The sequence below is a fragment of the Hemitrygon akajei genome, chromosome 9 (assembly GCF_048418815.1).
Source record: "Hemitrygon akajei chromosome 9, sHemAka1.3, whole genome shotgun sequence".
Taxonomy (NCBI): domain Eukaryota; kingdom Metazoa; phylum Chordata; class Chondrichthyes; order Myliobatiformes; family Dasyatidae; genus Hemitrygon; species Hemitrygon akajei.
Genome location: NC_133132.1, coordinates 114,182,489 through 114,202,730, shown reverse-complemented (window position 1 = coordinate 114,202,730; position 20,242 = coordinate 114,182,489). Strand labels below are relative to the sequence as shown.

Sequence of the window (20,242 nt, the reverse complement as noted above, 5' to 3'; positions counted from 1 at the left end):
TTGCCATCTGAGACTGAGTTCTTGTTGCAGACTGTTTTGCCTTCACATTGCTGTCCAGCAAAGAAATATGTTTGCCAATATTGAGGGCCTGTGTGCCCAAGCTTCAGGCTTACTGCAAATTGCAATACCTTTACCATTTAATCGAACCATTATTTAATGTATTGCATTGTCAGATTATGCTGCCAGGTAAATTTTGACAAGACATTTGCTTTCTATAGCATTGTTTTGGAGGGAGTTCATGGTACTCACAAAGATTCATCTGTTCAAGCCATTTCCTACCAATAAAATCATTGGCAAGTGTCTGATATCCAGCTGGTTTTCAGATATTAACCCATTAGTATGAATCACAATATTCAAATTAGTTTTCTTGGAAAGTGGATCTATCAATGCCAGTATGTAATTTCTGTCAAAGTCAGGTTGACATACAAATGTGGATACAACTGATGGAATTTACCTCCATCTTCTTGGCAACTGAGGAAAAGAGTGTTTGAAGACCAGGATCTCAAACGCTGCACAAAATTTGAGGTCTGTCAGATAGTAGTCATCCCTCTCTTCCACCCCTCCCCCCCACCACTACTACTATTTGAATTACCTATACCAGACACCTCAAGGCTCTGGAGAGGTCTCCATAAAGTGTTTCAGATCTACGAAGCAAAGAAGCAAAAAGAATGGTGTCCTTTTTGATGTTAAAAGCCTGATTCAATTAAAAACAGAGCATGGACACAGTGAAGCCTGCAGAACAACAGCTTCCCTAAACAGGCACACAATTCCTGTCAGAGGAAGAAATTGCTAAGTTAATGTAGGAAAGCAATTCAAAGATATTCTTAAAGTACCAGGGGTGGGGGAGGGGGTGGGGGGGGGGAGGTGGACATATTAGTCATGGCAGCCCAATGGGAGATGGAACATTTGGCACGACATTAAGAACTCCAGCATCAGCAGTAGATGGAGTGCCACTACACGTCTGCCAATCTTGTCAAGTACTACGAGTCACATCTGTGACAGTTTGCTGACCAGTCACCAAACAACCAGACTTGAAGCAAGTCTTCCTTGACGCCAAAAGGCCACCTACAAAAGAAATATGATATTTGACAAGCGATGGATGATGTAATTTTTATTGTACTGATGAACTGAATAAACCTTCATAGTTGAGGATGCAGCCAGAGGTGGGCATTGACTGTGTGTGTGAAGACCTCTGTCAGAGGTGACTATTGTCGGTAGTGTATTTGTTTTTGAATTTATTTTGCTGAGAATGCTTTTTTTTAAATGTCAAGTTATTACGGTTGGCTAGAAAAGAATTTGATGTTGATTTGCATCTAATGTTACTGACTTTAATTTAATTGGAATTTTTTTGAAATGTCTTGCTTTTTTAAAATTCAGCACTAATAAGTGTGATAAATATGAAACTATAACCTGATTGGTAGACAGGGATTTGTAGAGTCATACAACATGGAAGCAGTCGCTTCAAACATCCATGCCAACTAATGTGCCCGTGTAAGCTAGTCCCATTTGCTCATGTTTAGCATATATCTCCTTAAACCTTTCCTATACATATTCCTGACAAAATGTCTTTCAAATGTTTTCATTTTATCTGCCTCAGTAATTTATCTGGCAGCTCATTCCATATGCCATCACCCTCTGCATGAAGAAGTTGCTGCTTGGTCCCTTGTAAATCTTTTCCGTCCCACCTTAAACCTGTCCTAAGTGTGCTCTCTTGTTCATGGGGTAAAACTACATGCATTCACCATATCTGTGTCTATCATGACTTTATGCACCTCTTAGTTCACACCTCAGACTCGCATGTTCCGTGGAATAAAGTCCTCACCTGCCCAACCACTCCCTACAACTCCGGGTCTTGATTAATGGCAGCATTCTCTTAAGCCTTTAAGTAAATATTTGTTTTGATAATTGCTCAAGTTACATTTTGAGTTTTTTTTCTCTTTTACAGTTTTTTGCACAACAATAGACTGTCACAGATATTGCCGGGGACATTCAGTCAGTTGGTGTCCATGAAAAGATTGTAAGTAGGAAGCTGCCTTTATGGGGAGATGGGGAAAGGAGAAATAATCAATTTGAGCTCATAATCAATGCTAATAACAAAATAGAAATGAATTACCAGTTCTGTTTTTCTCTTGAAAGGGCAACAAGGGGATTTGAATGTTGCAGTAGGGATGCTTTTTGGAGACAGTGTGAGGTGTTAGAGGTCAGGTAGGGGTTTAGTGCCAGGGATGTGGGGAGTTGGAGGTCAGGGAGCTAGTGGTCAGAGTGTTCTGCAGTCGAAGGCCGGTGATCCCTGTGAACAGATGTCAGTTTGTGTGTGTGTGTGTGTGTGTGGACAAAGACAAGTGATCACTATGGTCCATGACCGAGGTTGGCAGCCCCTATGGACAAGGGCTTGTGACTCCCCAGGTCAGTGGGTCCCGTGAACAGAGATTCATGGGGGCAGGTGACCGCCACCCCCCACCCCCTGCCCAGGGTCAGTGAGTCCTGGGTGAGTTCAGAGTTTGAAGCCCAGAGTTCGAGGTCCCATGATCGTCCTTGGGTTGACACTGAAGATAAAAGACCAAGGTTGACAAAAGCTCCTTGGTTGACATGACCGGAAGTGGGAGGTCCAATGTCTGTGAGTCCACTGGAGGCCAGGAATGGCCTGTGTGTGAAAATGGGTGGGTGACAGGGAGAAAAGGGAGTTGTTTTTCTGTGGAATTGTTGTGCTGAACATTGTGGCCATGCTACGTCAATGCTGTAGTGTGTAGTGATACTTGCAAGCCACCTCCCCCCCCCCCCCCACACACACACACTTTTAATGCAAATGACGCATTTCTGTGCATTTTTTGATGTACGTGTGATAACTAACTATATCTGAATGCACAATATTACTCTTCAAGTACAGTATATTGCAAAATCCAAAGGAATTTGGAATAGATTTGCCTTTGACTAAACTGGTGCCAGATTAGTATTAGGTGCACAGCAAAGAGGAAAATTTAGTAGTGAATATTGTAAATCCATGTTAAATATTAAATGCAAAGAAAAATGGGCAAGTTCTTTTTACTGGCGTGCAGTCTCCCTTGTTCCAATAATTTGCTGCATCCAGGTGATTCAATGCTCTTGAAAAGAGGAAACCCATGCATGGCAGTTATCAAGAAATGCAGTTGGTTTTCAGTTGAAGTAGAGTTAAAGCTGAAAAGTGGGGTGCTTATCAAATAATTTTAATGCAGTTTGCTTTTTTCTTCAAAGAGTAAAATGGTTTAAAAAATTAATTATTTTCACATTGAAGACATCACTCAAATCCCCTGATAAAGTGAAATGTGGATGCTTTAATTTTGTGCGAGTGCCAGTTTATAATGGGAATTTTTCTTTTCTATTTTCTGAAGTAGACTTTTTGACTAAGCAGACTTAAAGAAATTAGAGACATTAAAGACATTAGAGTTCGCACAATCCTAAATCTTCACTTCAAGTTATTTCTTTTTAACAGGAGATTGGACTCAAATAACCTCAATTGTAACTGTGATCTGATGTGGTTGGCTGAGATGCTACAGGAGTATGCTAAGCTGGGTAACACACAAGCAGCAGCTACTTGCGAGTATCCCAAAAGGCTGCAGGGCAGATCTGTTGCCACAGTTACACCAGAAGAATTTAACTGTGGTGAGTTTCCATTTGATCAAGCCAAGATAGATAATATTGCTGTCCAGGTATTAAATTACTGGCCACTAGATCAATTTACCATGTTTAATGCTTATTATATGCTTATCTTACAATATTGTTGCTTAGAGGCTCTACTAATCTGATGAAAAGTCAGTTATGTATGGCTATAACTTCATATCGATATTTATTTTATAATGGTTGAAACAATTCTGCAGAATTACTCATAAACCCAGGATGCTGCAGATGCTGGAAATCCTGAGCAACACACACAAAATTGGCGGAACTCAACAGGTGAGGAATAAACAGTCGATGCTTTGAGCTGAGTCCTGATGAAGGGCATCAGTCTTAAACTTCGATTGTTTATTTCTTTCCGTAGAGGCTGCCTGATCCACTAAGTTCTGCCTACCTTTTGAGTAAAAAAAATTACTCAGCTCTTTTTCTATGACATCTTTAATGTAAAACATTATAATATATTATTCAATCACAACTAAGAGAAAATCTGCAGATGCTGGAAATCCATTCAGATAGCTTTAAGTGAATGGATGCTTTGTCAATAGGTGAAAGGTTAGAGTCATAGAAGGTTAACATCACAAAGTTTACAACCAAGAAGGTGGTCATTTGCTTATTGGGTTTGTGATGGTTGGAAAGGTGTGAGAGGATGGATTTGCAATTCCTCGTAAACAAGAGTTTAGATAAGCTCCAGCAAGCAGGGAGTGGGAATCAATTAACTTAAGGAAAAAGGGTTGACTGTATTTAGTTTGGGCACAATGGCAACAACTGGGACTGGTCATCGGTTCCAGAGACGGCTGAACTGAAGTGAGGCATGCAAGGCGACAATTCATTATGGCCCAGCATCGGTTAATGAAAATGTGAATGATAGTTGCATGAGGCCGAATAAGCTTAAGAGTTGTGCATCATAATTCAGACATGTTGGAATTTTTGGAAAGTAACAGGGATGCAAGGGAATTTAAGATTTCAGGCGAAGGCATCAAGGTTGGAGGTAGAAGTGTTGGTTAATCGAGTTAATCGAGCATGGTACTCGAGATTCATCTTGATTTCAGGCTGTGAATACATGGTGATGTGTTTCCCTGTGTATACCTATCCATTATAAAGCCATTGGCCTAGCAAAAAGAATATCTTGTATATAAAGTACAAAACAAATGGTACATGTTTAATTAGCCAATGAGAGTGTAGTACATTATTCCAGTCGGCCAATGAGTGTGCAGTACTTTATGATCCCTTTTAGGGGTGATTCCATGAACATTGATCTCCTGAATACTAAATAAGGTACCAGTGTAGTATGCTTCAGGAGTGGCAGATGCTTGTGAACTTGTTGCTTGTCTGTACCATTGAAAGTGTGTCCAAGTTCTCTAAAGGTCACTTGTGTTTTTGCTGTACAAGAGATGCAGTACACTGTAAATGTAAATTGGTGCTGGGATTTCTTCTAAATTAGGGTCATGGTGAAGTATCAACCTCTGATTAGAAGTTTGCTTGTACAAAATTAAAGCTCAATCCAAACTCAACATGGCTTAAGTTGAGTTTGAGTACTTAAAATGTTCTGATTTCAAAAATGTATGAAAAATGTGACCTGGCCATTGCTGGGAATAATTCACATTCAGATATATAATTAATCTAATTGAAGTGCCAAAGGTTGATCAAAAAGAGTTACTAACAAGGTATCCTGACCCACACTCGCCAAGTTAGGTGCATCACAGTGCTACCTGTCTGGATCTGCGCTTTGCACAGCTCAAGCTCCACCATCTGCTTAAATCTTAAATCCTAACTACACAAAGATCAAGTTTTTTGGTGTGACCATCTTGATATGGTATTCATTATACAGCATTGGAACCTTAATCTGCTTGATTTTAGTCTCTAACATACTGTTTTAAATATAAAATAGTTATTCTAATTCTACCAGATGTCCAGGTTTTGTTATTGGCTTGAGTTATTTGAGCTGCTTCAATAGCCAGTATTCTAGCACTTAAGATGACAACCCACAATATGTTTTAAGTGTTTTCATACTTATTCCCCTGGTAAAGTTGAAAACTACTTAAAAATTATTTCTCCATCTACATAGAGAAGCCACGAATAACAACCCAGCCACAGGATGCGGATGTAACATCTGGGAACACTGTATACTTTACCTGCCGAGCTGAGGGAAATCCGAAGCCTGAAATAATTTGGCTTCGTAACAAGTAAGTTGATACCTGCTGCCCGCCTTTTAGCTTTTTTTGTTTAAAGTGTTATTTCAAAAGTTAAAATCTTAAGTTAAATCTGTGGAGCAGTTCACTTGTTCGTGTGCATTTTAATGGACGTCCCAGAAGTTCACCTGCACTCGAGCTGTCCAAACAAGTTGTTCCTCCTTTGAGAGTCCAGCAGGTCACCATTAGTTAACCTCCTTTCTGTGAGTACTCCTGCAACATGAATAAAACTAACAAAAGGGAAAATTATTCTGTTAATTCCTATAAGATATTTTTGAAAAATTAAGTGTAATCATCACTTCCTGTGTGGTAAGTGATAGAAAAAATAATTTCTGGCCATGGAGATGTGGAGGTAGTTGGTCAGTATTAATAGTGTCTTTTTGTTTTATTGGAATAGTGATCTGAGATCCTGTTCATATGCAGGAAATGGAATCTTTGATTTGGTATTCCGGCACATGATTAAGCAATTGGAAACTGGAAATTACTCGTTAAAATGAAATCCTTTGACAAATTTTGGAGTGCTGTCATTCTCCCGTGCCAAATAAGATTTAGCCCTTTGCAGAGAAGCTGTACTTTCTGAGTAATTAATGTATTCACTAATGTATCATGCTGTTCTTCAGGATAAGAATTATTCTGTGTGCTTGTATCAATAACAACAGATTTATTCATTTGCTGGCACTCTTGCCTGAGGCAGCAAGTTGGCTTCTCATTCAACTGCAGACAAAGGAATCTAACTTAAACCAACAGCTCAGCCTAACACAGGAAATTCCATGTTGCTTTAGATATTAAGGCAACATCTGCTTGCACATGTGGATATCGTGTTATTCATTTAGCAAAATATATTGGCCAACCCAGTCAACAAAAACCGGGGTATTCATATATAAATTGACTTCTACCTTTATCTGTACAACAGTAACTGCAACTTAAAAAAATTGTACTGTGGGGCATCATTAGACTATTCTAAAATATCAGAAATGCACAATTTTAGCACAGGTTGACTTACAATCACTTGTAAATTGAGCGAGTGGTCATTTTGGACTGCTGTGAAACAGATTTTTGTGGCAAAGATGAAGCTAACAGATATGAGTTGCTTTGTATCTAATACTTTGTAACATGGCAGAAATTTATAATGAATTTTCTTGATCTGCATGTTCATATTCAGACTTAAATTGAATTTTTTAAAAATTACATTTGCCACAACTATTTCAATCCAGTTTCTCTGTTTTAGTCTACAAAATCTGCTTTTGCATTCCTGAAAAGTTATCAGCATGGTGATCTGATCTTGGTGTTATTAGCTGATTCAAAATGGTGCCATGTTTCTGCAACCAGTCAAATTCCAGGTGAAGTGTCACTTAAAAAATTTAAGAAATGAATAAACATTGATAATTAATGAAGCATTATTGCTTGACGTTCATAAGCTTGCTTATTGCTGATAACTTGAAATAGCTTTTACATTGACCAATATGCTTGGTACAAATATAATTACAAATCAGATTTCAAATCAGTATTTGGACTTGATTTTTTTTTCATAATCAATGGAATTAATTAAATTCACATTATTTTAATGCCTAAATTTGCCAAACCTACATTACGGGTGCTCTTGTTCCTTTACAGTAATGCATTAGATATGAAGTATAATCCACGCTTAAACCTATTGGATGATGGCACTTTAATGATTCAGAATACTCAAGAAGATGACCAAGGTGTTTACCAGTGCATGGCCAAAAATGTAGCAGGGGAAGTGAAAACCCCTGAAGTCATTCTTCGGTACTTTGAGATACCAGGTAAACATCCTTGAGAACATCAGATCTTATTGATGGGAAAGGATTGGGAGAGGATGAGAAGAAAGAAAATGCATTCCTATCAGTATCATTTCCCTCACTTATTTCCTTGTAACCTGTTATAACACTTGCCTATTAACACTCAGCCACCCTGCTCCCCAGATTTTCCCAGCAGCCTCCTAAACTGACTAATTAGCCTAATAATAGCAAGTCTTCAGGATATGGAAGGAATAATATGCAGTTGTAGGAAAAATCTGCTAATTCCAAGAAATGGCACCTGAGGTCATTATCAGATCTCGTTCATTGGACCAGCAAGATTGGTGCACGACCTATAATATCACAGCGCCCATAATAATCAAAGAATAAGATGACCTGCTCTGGAAAAAAATTTCACCACTGTGTTTAAGTGGTGTTTAAACCAATGCATGTTATATTGTTTCAATACTGTTATGCAAGCAAAATTTTGCAGATGCTGAAAAACAGCAGAAAATGTGGTAAGTGACGTCAGCATTCATGGAGCTAGCAACAGATTTAAGGCTTCGTGTTGATGACCTTTATCAATAGAGACTCAAAATATGTATAATGCTGCACAAATTGTGGTCGAGTTTGGGGGATCGGAGATGTTGATGCACAGAAAAGATGTGTGATAGATCGGAGGCCAGGTGTAAGTGGCAGAGATACCAACAGAGTTTGTTATTTATGTTTGCTTATTATAAATTTAAAATTGCAGTTGGGTATAAGGACAGTTGTGCAGCACACATTTGGTTACTATTGAAGGCTAGTAATCAGATGGTTGTAAGATTCCCGAGCTATACTGCTGTCTGTCAGCTTTTCATGTTCTACAATGCAAATCTTATGTCTTTGCTACTTTAAAAATGTCTCTTCTTTCTCCAATGCTAAAGAGGAAGAGTGGAATAGAAGTTTAGCGCTGAATGCTGTGAATAGCTCTTATTTATGAAGTGAATGAATATTAATTTTTTTTTGTTCTACATAAATTTGACTTGTGTTTCTTTAATAGCTCGGCCTGCTTTTGTAATTCAGCCACAAAACACTGAGGTCTTGGTCGGTGAGAGTGTCACATTGGAATGCAGTGCAACTGGAAACCCTCAGCCACGGATCACCTGGATAAGAAGTGATGGGTCTCCCTTGCCCAATGACCCTCGATATACTATAACTTCCTCAGGCGGACTCTATATTCAGAATGTGGAGCAAAGAGATGCTGGCCAGTATACCTGTCTTGCAAACAATAATCAAGACTCCATTCAAGCAAATGCATTCATAATTATTAAAGGTATTTAATGCAGCACCATACAACCACTCATAAAGTATGTGCTTGTGGGGAGTGGAACATAATGAACCAGGGATCTAATTGATTTATTACAAGGGATTTGCTTTCTAATTAGATTTACATAATTAGCAAATTATTTACATGTTTGAAACTGGTCTTGAATCTTAAAGGTCAATGCTTGAAGAGTTAACCACCTTTCCACCATCTTTTCATCGTGCTTTCCCATATATGCATACGTGCTACTTTGTCTGAATTACCAGTCATACGTCCACACTCCATCCTTTGGATGTACCTTTTATGCTTCATTATTTTGGACTTTATTGCAAGTGGAAGCATGTTGTCTACATCTGTCAGACCCTTTTGTTAGTCCTTTTTATCAGCTCTTCTACAAAATTAATGCTTGGTCCTTGAATGTACCCTGCTGAAGTTATCCTGTCACTTTTAATACATCACTCCTTGCACTCCTCCAGTACCACCATACCTCTTTCTGTTTTTTAGCATACAGATATGTTATTTGGCTCAGCTGGCCCATGCTGACCAACAAGGGCTAATCCTACCCTAACCTATTTAATTTTCTTCCTCATTCCTGTCTACCCTCTACCCCACCCCAAGATTCTGCCATTCGTCTAAAAACAAAGAGATTTTATGCCCGATTCATCTACCAAACTACATGTTTTTGGGATATGGCAGGAATCAACACGGAATCAGAAGGGATCAACGTGGTCACAGGCAGAACATGAAAACTCCATATGTAAAGTACCAAGGTGCTATTTAGGTTCAACAAATTGCGCCATTGTGTCAGCCAGTAATAACACTAAAGTATGGACTAACAAACTTATTTTTGATATTAAGGCATTTGTTTGCTTTATTAGCATTTAAATTATTGCTCTGTTCCACTTCAACATAGTGCGCGATTAATAAACTTAAGGGATAATTCTTTTCCTTCTTCCTCAACCCCTCCATCTTGTCTGTAGCTCCACCTCAGTTTACAGTCTTGCCTGATGATCAGACAGTTGTGGAGGGACAAAGTGTAGAGCTCCACTGTGAGGCAGAGGGCAATCCTACACCAACCATAACATGGACTAAAGGAGGTATGTTTGCATATAACATTTTTTAATTTCAGGCTAAACAATTTGGTGCCCAAATAAAAAGAAAACAAACTACCGTAGATTCCGGACTACAGAGCGCACCTGATTAAAAGCCGCTGGCTCTAATTTTAGAAATAAAATCAATTTTTTAATTGTAAAGGCCGCACCGGATTTTAGGCCGCACTGCTACTTTTAAATATACATACGTATCGGTAACACAAATTACGTTGCATATACTTTTTTACTGAACAGCACGAACAACATTCCAATATCTCCTAGCGACTGGTAAAAATATATATACTGCAGCCTACCAGGAAAAGTTATTGATCGACTTTAACTTAAAAGCAGCGTTTTCGCTTGGGTCTAATCGGGTCTGACGCGCTTGCGCAATGCGATCGGGTCTAATCGGGTCTGACGCGCTTGCGCAATGCGATCGGGTCTAATCGGGTCTGATGCGCTTGCGCAATGCGATCGGGTCTAATCGGGTCTGACGCGCTTGCGCAATGCGATCGGGTCTAATCGGGTCTGACGCGCTCGGGTCTTGCTTTTCTTCGAGTATTTTCCATGTTGATGAGGGTGAGTACAAATGAATGATTTACAATAATTTAATTGTGAAAGTGCGCTTGATTTATCGTACAATTTCATTGGACCTCTGTGAACTACTCATCAATTTTATTGGTCTACTGTTACGAGGCAAAATGTTTACGAGGCGGCATGAAAAAAAACCATGTATTAGCCGCTCTGGATTATAGGCCGCAGAGTTCAAAGCTGTTCAAAATGTGGGAAAAAAGTAGCGGCTTATAATCCGGAATCTACGGTAGTATTTGCCATCAATGTTAGCTGCTTGGTGCCTGACTGCTATTTCCTCTATGGAATAAAACTTCTACCCAAAGCAGCCAAAATGTGCTTAGCTTCATTAACTGTAAAACTGATACTATTGTTTTGCTAACTTTAGGATTTATTATTCTAACTTCTATATTGGGCAATAATGTGTCAGTGTTTTGAGAAGTGATTGATAACTTTTGCTGTTTTTTTTTGTTTAGATATTTTTCATTATGTTCTGTACATTAAAGTTGTATGCTTTTTCTATTGTGAGTTTCATTCAGTTGGAAGGGTTGACCTAAAAATAATTTTGGTATGTACTTCCAGACATTGGAAAGAACTAATTTATTGTCTTTCACTCTCCACAACAGTTTTATTCTGCTTGATTACAGACATGATTGGCCTTGGATATAATTACTTCAAATTTTCTGATATATAAAAAAAATCAGTAACTCAGAACTGTGGGTAGTAATGGGGGACAGAAATGTTGGATAGACCGAATAAGTACAATGCCTCAGTCTTTACCAAAGTTCAAAGTAAATTTATTATCTAAGTACGTATATGTCACCCATGTACAACCCTGAGATTAATTTTCTTGTGGGCGTACTGAAGAAATCTGTAACAGAATAATAACCGCAATAGAGCGAATAAAAGACCAAGCCAGTGTGCCAAGACAACAAATTGGGCAAATAGAAAAAGAAAGAAATGATATTTATTGCTTATTTGTTTATGGGAACATGAAATGAGGACTCCTTGAAAATGTGTCCATAGGTTATCAAAACAGTTCAGTTATCACCTTTGGTTTAAGAGCCTGATGTTGAAGGGTAGTAACTGTTCCTGAACCTGCTGCTGTGAGTCCTGAGGCTCCTGTACCACCTCCCTGATAGCAGCAGCAGCAAGAAGAGAGTATGGCCTGATTATAGATTATGTTTTCCAGCAACAACATTTCATGTAGATGTACTCAGTGGTTAGAAGGGCTTTACCCGAGATGGACTGGGCTGTATAAACCTCTTTTTGAAAGATTTTCCATTCAAGGGCATTGGTATTTCCATACCAGGTTTTGATGTAGCCAGTCAGTATGCTCTCCACCACACATCTATAGCTTCTCAAAATTTTCAAAAGTCATGCTGTGAATATTTGCAAACTCCTAAGGAATTAAAGGCGTTGTGCTTTCTTTGTACGTGCACTTGCATGCTGGGCCCAGGACAGGTCCTCTGAAATGATGACACTAAGAAATTTGAAGTTGCTGACCCTCTCCACCTCTGAACCTCTGATAAGGACTGGCTCATGAACCTCTGGTTTCATCCTGAAGTAATCAAAAAGCTCCTTGGTCTTGTTGATAATATTTAAGAGGTTGTTGTTGTGGCAGCACTCAGCCACATTTTCAGTCTCCCTCCTGTATGCTGATTCATCATCACCTTCGATTTGGACTATGATAGTGATGGAAGCAATCCTAAACATGGCAGTGGAGCTGTGCTTAGCCACACAGTCATGAGTGTAAAACAGTTAGAGCTGGGGGCTAAGCACACAGCCTTGTGGTGAACCTGTGCTGATGGAGATTGTAGAGAAGGCATCAGCAGCATGCCAGAAATTTGAGTGTCAGGGACAGAAGTTAGTGTTGTCACTATTACTAATGAGAAGGATCTTGGTAAGCTGAAAATTCAAGAGGTAGGCAAGTGACCTTAACCAAATGGACTACATCCCAGGGAGCTGAGGAGATTGTGGAGTTATTAGTAATGATCTTTCAATAATCATTCGATTCTTGAAATGGGTCCGGGGGAATGGAAAATTGCAAATTTCACTCCACTCTTTAAGAATGCAGGGAAGCGAAACACAGGAAATTATAACTCACTTAGCCTAATGTAAGTGGTTGGCAAGGTGTTAGAGTCTATTAATAAGGATGAGGTTTTCATGTACTTACGCGTGCTAAAATAGGCCTAGATCAACATTGTTTCCTTCAGGGGAAATCTAGCCTGACACATCTGTTGGATTTCTTGGAGGAATTAACAGGCTGACTACACAAAGGAGAATCAGGAGACGTTTATTTGGATTTTCGGAAGGCCTTTGACAAGGCGCTGCACATGAGGCTGCTTCACAAGATAACAAGATGTACTTGTTGGAGTTTAGAAGAATGAGGGGGATCTCATTAAAACCTATTGAATATTGAATGATCTAGGTAAAGGAAATATCCTCTGTATATCCACTCGATCTCGGCCTTTCAATATTGGATAGATTTCAATGAGATCCTCCCCACTTAGTCAAAACTCCAGCCACAACAGGCCCTGGGCCATCAAACACTCCCCATATGTTAACCCCTTTGTTCCTGGGATCATTCTTGTGATCCTCCTCTGGACCCTCTCCAATGCTAGCACGTTTTCATAGATAAGGGGGCCAAAACTGCTCACAATACTCCAATTGCAGTCTGACCAATGCCTTATAAAGCATCAGCATTACTTCCTTGCTATTGTATTCTAGTTCTCTCGAAATGAAAGTTAACATTACATTTGCCTTCCTTATTGTTGACTCAACTTGTAAGTTAACCTTTAAGAAACCCTGAATGAGGTCTCTCAAGTCCTTTTGCATCTCTGGTTTTTGAATTTTCTCCCCATTTAGAAGATACTCAGTACCTTTATTTGTTCTACCTAAGTGCATGACCACACATTTCCTTACATTATAGCAATACACACAAAATGCTGGAGGAACTCAGCAGGCCAGGTAGCATCTATGGAAAAGAGTAAATAGGTGACGCTTCTGGCCAAGGCTCTTCATAAGGACTCCTTGCTGCCTGGCCTGCTGAGTTCCTCCTGCATTTTGAGTATGTTGCTTTGGATTTCCAGCACCTGCAGATTTTCTTGTGTTTGGCCTTGCATTATGTTCCATCTGCCCATCCTCTTTGCCCATTCTACCAAACTGATCCTTTCTGCAGACTCCCTGCTTGGTCAGCACTACCTGCTCCTCCATCTATCTTTGTATCGTCTAGAGACTTGGCCACAAAGCCATCAACTCCATCATCCAAATAATTGACGTTTAACATGAAAAGAAGCGGTCTGAAGCACCTTCTCCTTTGGTAGTACAAATACTTACTCCTCACTTAAGTCCCCGACCCTCTCGCATTTATGGTGCTCTGCTAGTGTCTTCCACAGTGAAGACTGACTTAATAATTCTTATTAAGTTCATCTGCCATTTTTTGTCCCCTATTAGTACCTCTCTAGCATCATTTCCAGCAGTCTGATATCCACTCTCATCTTTCTTTTACTCCTTGTATATCTGAACAAACTTTTTGCATCCTCTTCTATACTATTGTCTAGTTTACCACGATACAGTATGTCCTGAAGAAGGATCTCTGCCTGAACCATCGACTGTTTACTTTTTTTAAATAGATGCTGCCTGATCTGCTGAGTTTCTTCAGTGTGTTGCTTTGGATCTCCAGCATCACCAGACTTCCTTGTGTTTGTGACTTACCTTGATATTTTATCTTATTTCTCTTTACTGTGTTTTTACTTGCCTTCTATTGGGTTTAAAACATTTTCCAGTCATCGACCTTGCCACTAATTGCCACTTTTGCTTTATGTTGTCTTTGACTTCCCTTGTCAGCCCAGTTGCTTCATCCTCTCTTTTGAATAATTCAGATTTGGGATGTATCTTTTCTGAGCCTTCCAGATTACTCCCAGAAACTCCAGGCAATGCTGTTTTATAGTCATCTCTGCTAATGTCCCCTTCCAGTCAACTTTGGCCAGCTCCTCTCTCATTCCTCTAATTTGTTTTACTCCACTGTAATTCTGATTCATATGACTTTAACTTCTCCCTCTGAAATTTCAGGAGGGATTCTATCATATTATGATCACTTTCTCTGAAGGGTTCCTTTGTCTTAAGCTCTCCATTCAAATCTGTGTCGTTACATAACACCCAATCCAGAATTGTTGTTCCCCTAGAGGGCTCAACCACAGGCTGCTCCAAGAATTATACAAATTCTGCCTCTTAGGATTGAAAATCAACGCCACCCTGATTTTCCCAATCCACCTGCATATTGAAATCCCCCAAAGCTATTGCAACTTTGCCCTTTTCATGTTCCTTTTCTATGTCCCTTTGTAATTTGTAGCCCACAACCTGGCAACTGTTCAGAGGCCTTTATATATTCCGTTAATATCTTTATCCCCATGCAGTTTCTTAACTTTACCCACAAGGATTCATATCTTCCAATTCTGTCATATCTTTAAGGATTGATTTCATTTTTTACCAACAGAGTTATGCCACCTGTTCTACCTACCTGCCTATCTTTTTGATACAATGTGTATCCTTGAATTTAATCTCCCATCCATGATCTTTTCTCAGCCATGATTTCGTGATGCCCACCACATCATAATGCCAATCTCTCCCTGTGATACAAGCTCCTCTACCTTATTCAGTATACTGCGTGCATTCAGATATAACACATTCAGCCCTATATTCTTCACCCTTTTCAATTTTATCCCCCTTTTACACTGCAGCTCGTCCCATTGACTGCAATTTTGCCCCTTCATCTGCCTTTCCTTCCTCAGTCTCACTCTATGCTGTATCTCATTGTATACCATCTGCCCTATCTCAGCCCCTATCATTTCAGTTCCCATCCCCCTGTCAAATTAGTTTAAACCCTCCCCAACAGGTCCAGGAAACCTGCCCACAAGAATATTGGTCCCCTTTAGGTTCAGGTCTAACCTGTCCTTTTTGTGCAGGTCATACCTTTCCCAGAAGAGATCCCAATGATCCAGAAGTCTGAAACCCTGCCTTCTGCACCAGTTCTTCAGCCGCACCTTCATCTGCCAAATCATCCTATTCTTTCTCTTGCTGGCACATGATACAAGCTGCAATTCAGTCATTACTACCCTGGAGATCCTGCTTTTCAGCCTTCTATCTAACTCTTCAGGACTTCATCCTTTTTCTATCCGAGTCATCGGTACCAATATGTAGCTAGACTTCCAGCTGTTCACCCTCCCCATTCAGAATGCTGTGGACCCAATCAGAGTCATTCCTGACCTTGGCACCTGGGAGGTGACATAGTATCCGGGTGTCTCTTTTACATTACAGAATCTGCTGTGTGCTCCTCTCATTACAGAATCCCTTTTCACTACTGCAAACCTTCTCTTCTCCCTCCTCTTCTGAGACGCAGAGACAGGCTCAGTGCCAGAGATCAGTTCGCTGCAGCTTCCCCCAGTATGTAATTCTCCCCTACAGTATCCAAAGTGGTGAACCTATTATTGAGGGAAACAGTCACAGGGGTACTCTGCACTGACTGCCTATTCCCTTTGCACACTCTGAGAGTCACCCAGCTCCCTGCCTCCTGCAGTAGTGTGTCTACCTGCTTATTGCCGCCTCATTTTCCCATGTGAGTCGAAGGTTGTGCAAATGCAGCTTCAGTTCCTCAACACGGCCTCTAAGGAGCTGAAGCTCAGTGCATTTAATGCAGATGTTTTTATTGGGGAAACTGGAGCTCTCTCGAAGTTCTAACATTTCACACGAGGAATATACCACGAACTCTGGACTGATTCTCAGCACACTAGCTATGTAGTGACAGTAAAGAGAAACATACTTGAAAACTTGCTTAGAAGGAACTACCACCTGTGCTTGCCCAAGCCCGTTGAGCCAAAGCCAGACCTCTCTAACACTGTTCACTCACACAATGGCCACTCGCTTATTTTATTTGCCCCTGCTGAGTGCCTAATCGTCTTTATAATATGATCAGATCTTCAGGTTAATGGAAATTTGCTTTTGTTTCTAGGTGGTACACTTCCTGGAGACAGAAGGCTTGTTGTCCTTCCCACGGGATCACTAAGGATTTCCAGAGTCCTTCTTCATGATGATGGCCAGTATGAATGCCAGGCTGATAATATTGTTGGTGCCCGTCGAGTTGCTGTCCTCCTCTCTGTACAGCGCCGAAGTATGCTACAGTTTTAGTACCTTTGAATAACTAAATCATTCACTTTAAGTGTAAAGAAGCCTGTTATCAAAATAGATACTTCTGAAAGATTTAATAGAATCCTAATGAGAGAAGTGGTTCATTGTTCTACTGTGTCACCCACCATGGCAGTTTTGATTTAATGTTACATTAGCAAATCTTGGAAGCTGTAGTAACAAGTGAATGAAAGCAGAAAAAATAGTTTTCTGTGTAATTGGATACAGCATGAAAGTGATGTACTCAGTCTTTTGTTGAGAAGTTTTGTGCTCTATATGGTATCTAATATGCATGTCCTGACTTGCCTCAAAGGCCGAAGCATCATGACCACAAATTAGTTAAAGAGGGAAACATTCTTGCTGGGACGAAGTAATTTGGGAAGGAAATTAAGATTCTGCTGCCCTCCATTGGTTGGGGTCAACCATGGATGTTGTGTCCCAGTGGTCTGCGTGATATGCAGGGCAGTGTGATTTGGAGAGCAAGCTGTTGCCCATTTAGCAGCCTCCCTCTCTCCACACAGCTAATGAATCCAAAGAAATGGCAGTGGCCAATGTAGTTTGGCACCAGCAGTGTCGCAGGATTTGCCAGTCAGCGTTGAACTCAATGTAGGACTGCCTTTAGGACCCCAGTTCCAGATTTTTCCCTGGGGGGTTTACTCCTGAACTCTTCCCCATGAGTGGGTATAACCACAAAGAAGCAGAGATTTGAAATCAGAGTTGTCCTTCTCTGGATGAGCTGCCAACCACAGCTGAGGAGCTTCATCTGCCCAAAGCAACTGGATTTAAGGCACCGTTAATCCACCTTTTCCCCTTCTCCTGTCAGTACGAACAGTTCCGCAGGGCTTAGTGGCTAAGCCATATGTGAAGGCCAGGATCTGGACTTGGTTGTCAGAAGCCATTTGAGAGATGTGCCATTGGGAGCATTTAGTAGGTGGTGGGAGCTTACCCACTACCACCCTCGGCTATAACAATATTAAGGAACCAAAATTAAGATGACCAGTCCCAAATTTGAATGAAGCTTATAGCTGCTTTTCTCTCTTCCTAACTGTTCCTAGTATCACTAGTCTTTACAAATACACCCACTGACCTGACAGTTGCTGCTGGATCAGACGTGCAGATTCCCTGCAGCTCTCAAGGGGACCCTGAGCCTACTATAACTTGGAGTAAGGTGAGTAGCGATCTCTAGGTAACCAGGTTTGTTGCAAAGCTAAGAACATTCCAAAACAAGAACAAAATATTCCAAGCATTTAGAGATACTTTGCTCATAGAAACATAAAAGCATAAGTGTGGGAGTAGTTGTGTCTAAGCCACGTGCTTGGCACTGGGCCACTGATTGAGTCAGGAGTTTGTGTACTTTGACAGCAGTACAATGCAGGGGTTTCTGCCCTGGTATTGGTGCCATCTTTCCAATGACATGCTCTGTGTTCATTGGTTAATAAACAGGCATTAACAGTTCCATGATATTTTGTTAAAGAATATTAAGGGAGTTAGAAGTTTTTAAAAAAAATCATCTTGGAAACACTCAAGCAGATCAAACAGCATTCTGTGGAAAGAGAAGCACAGATAAGGACATCTTGTCCTGAAGGAAGTTATATAAATTCAGGTCTTGTCCTGTTTCTGGAATGTTTGTTCCATTGATCTGCAGTTGTAGATTCGTTGTTATCAGCGATGAAGTTGTATTACTCAAACATGTCAGTGAACAGTTTGGAAGTAGGGAAATTGTCACTGAGATGTAGATGATTTATCAAATTTATTTGTTAATGAGGTCAGAAGTGTAAATAATCCACTCAGTCTAACATAAACTGTGCTCTGTACAGTATTTGGTGTGCATGCCCCACCTTGCCTCATAAGTCAAATCAATTAGAAGAATAAATCTTGCTGAGAAAGAAATGGTTGATGATTGGAGAAGGAAATAAAATTTTCCAGTCACTTATTTAAACCTTTGAGTTGATGTTTATTTATCAAGTAATTAGAAACATTTTTACAGCCATTGCCGAGTGGAGAATAAATTAATTGAGCTACTGTGAGTGAGAGAGATTAAAAGACAATTTGCTGAGACGCAAATAATTATAGAGCACTTGTAGCTTGGATTAGTTACTCTTAGCAATCGGATAGGTTTCTTAAAAAAAATCGTAGTGCAAATAAATTCCAGTATTATTTTGTATGTGAGTTATTGAGTTTATTTTAAGAATTGTCTGACTAAAAATATATTTATAACCTGAAGTACACACACTGATTTTGGATATAGAGTAATGCATTTATTATTTTTGAGGTATTTAATATAAATGTAAGCCAAATAATCACTTCAAATTCAGATTCTACACAATTCTAAAGCTACTCAGATATTGATATGAGGATCATTTGGGAATGAAAGTATTAGATCAGCAATAGGATCAAAAACAACCGCCCTCCAGGACCCTACTATGAATGGATTTTTATTATATCCATAAATATATTGAATCTTCTTATGTAATCACAACAACATGATACTGCAGAAGCTGAAATTTGACATAAAAGTAACTTAGGAATTGCTCTACAAATCAGGAGGCATATTGAAATTGATTTAATATTGTCATTTTTACCAAGATGCAGTGAAAAGCTTCTCTGGCATCCTGTTCATTCGGCTCAAATTGTTTCAAAGTGCATTGAGGTAGTGCATGGTAAAACAGTAACAGATTGCAGATTAAAGTGCAACAGTCACATAGAAAGTGCAATGCAGGCCCACAGCAGGTGCAAGATCACAAGGAGGTAGATTAGGAATGGAGGGTTATGGGCTGAGTGCGGGCCAGTGGGACTGGGTGAGAGTAAGCGTTCGGCACGGATTAGAAGGGCCAAGATGGCCTGTTTCCGTGCTGTAATTGTTATATGGTTATATTATGAGATCAACAGTCCATGTTTTTGCACTTAGGAACCATTCAGTAGTCTTAAAGTATCAAGAGTAGAAGCTGTGCTTGAGTTTGAGTAGTACATACTTTTCATGCTTTTGTATCTTCTGTCCTGGGAGAGGGGTGAAAAGAACACAACTGAATTGGGTGAGGCCATTGATTATGCTGACTGCTTTACTGAGGCAAGGACAACTACAGACAGAATCCACGAAGGGGAGTCTGCTATCTGTGATGTACTGAGTTGTGTCCATGATGCTGTAGTGTCTTGGATTACATGAAGAGCAGTTGTCATACTTCGTCATTACGCGTCCAGATCGGGTGCTTTCTGTGGTACATTGGTAAGGGTTAATGTGGAGGTGTCGGTCAGCTTCCTTGGCCATGGCATCTACTTGGTTGGACTAGGACAGACCTTTTAATTTAACTGCAGCATAACTTTCTGATTCATGAACTCATTTCCTCAACTAATTAAAGCAAATATGCCATGTGCCACCTTTACCACTCTATCAGCCTACTTAGCCACTTTTAGGGAGCTATAGGTTTGGACTGAATGATCTCTCTGCATATCAACACTGTAAAGGGTTTTGTCATTTAGAGTGTACTCACCCTTCAC

At 40.0% G+C, this 20,242-nt stretch overlaps 1 protein-coding gene across 3 annotated transcripts in view; it reads left to right on the top strand.

Moving 5' to 3' along the window:
* pxdn (peroxidasin) overlaps positions 1-20,242 on the top strand; it is a 257,963-nt gene that overhangs the window by 184,022 nt on the left and 53,699 nt on the right. For all 3 annotated transcript variants that reach the window (XM_073056799.1, XM_073056798.1, XM_073056800.1), the window contains 8 exons: positions 1,946-2,017; positions 3,470-3,639; positions 5,717-5,834; positions 7,455-7,624; positions 8,640-8,912; positions 9,884-10,000; positions 16,575-16,733; positions 17,803-17,915. In XM_073056799.1, coding sequence (XP_072912900.1) covers positions 1,946-2,017; positions 3,470-3,639; positions 5,717-5,834; positions 7,455-7,624; positions 8,640-8,912; positions 9,884-10,000; positions 16,575-16,733; positions 17,803-17,915 — 1,192 coding nt within the window. The remainder of the gene's footprint in view (positions 1-1,945; positions 2,018-3,469; positions 3,640-5,716; positions 5,835-7,454; positions 7,625-8,639; positions 8,913-9,883; positions 10,001-16,574; positions 16,734-17,802; positions 17,916-20,242) is intronic.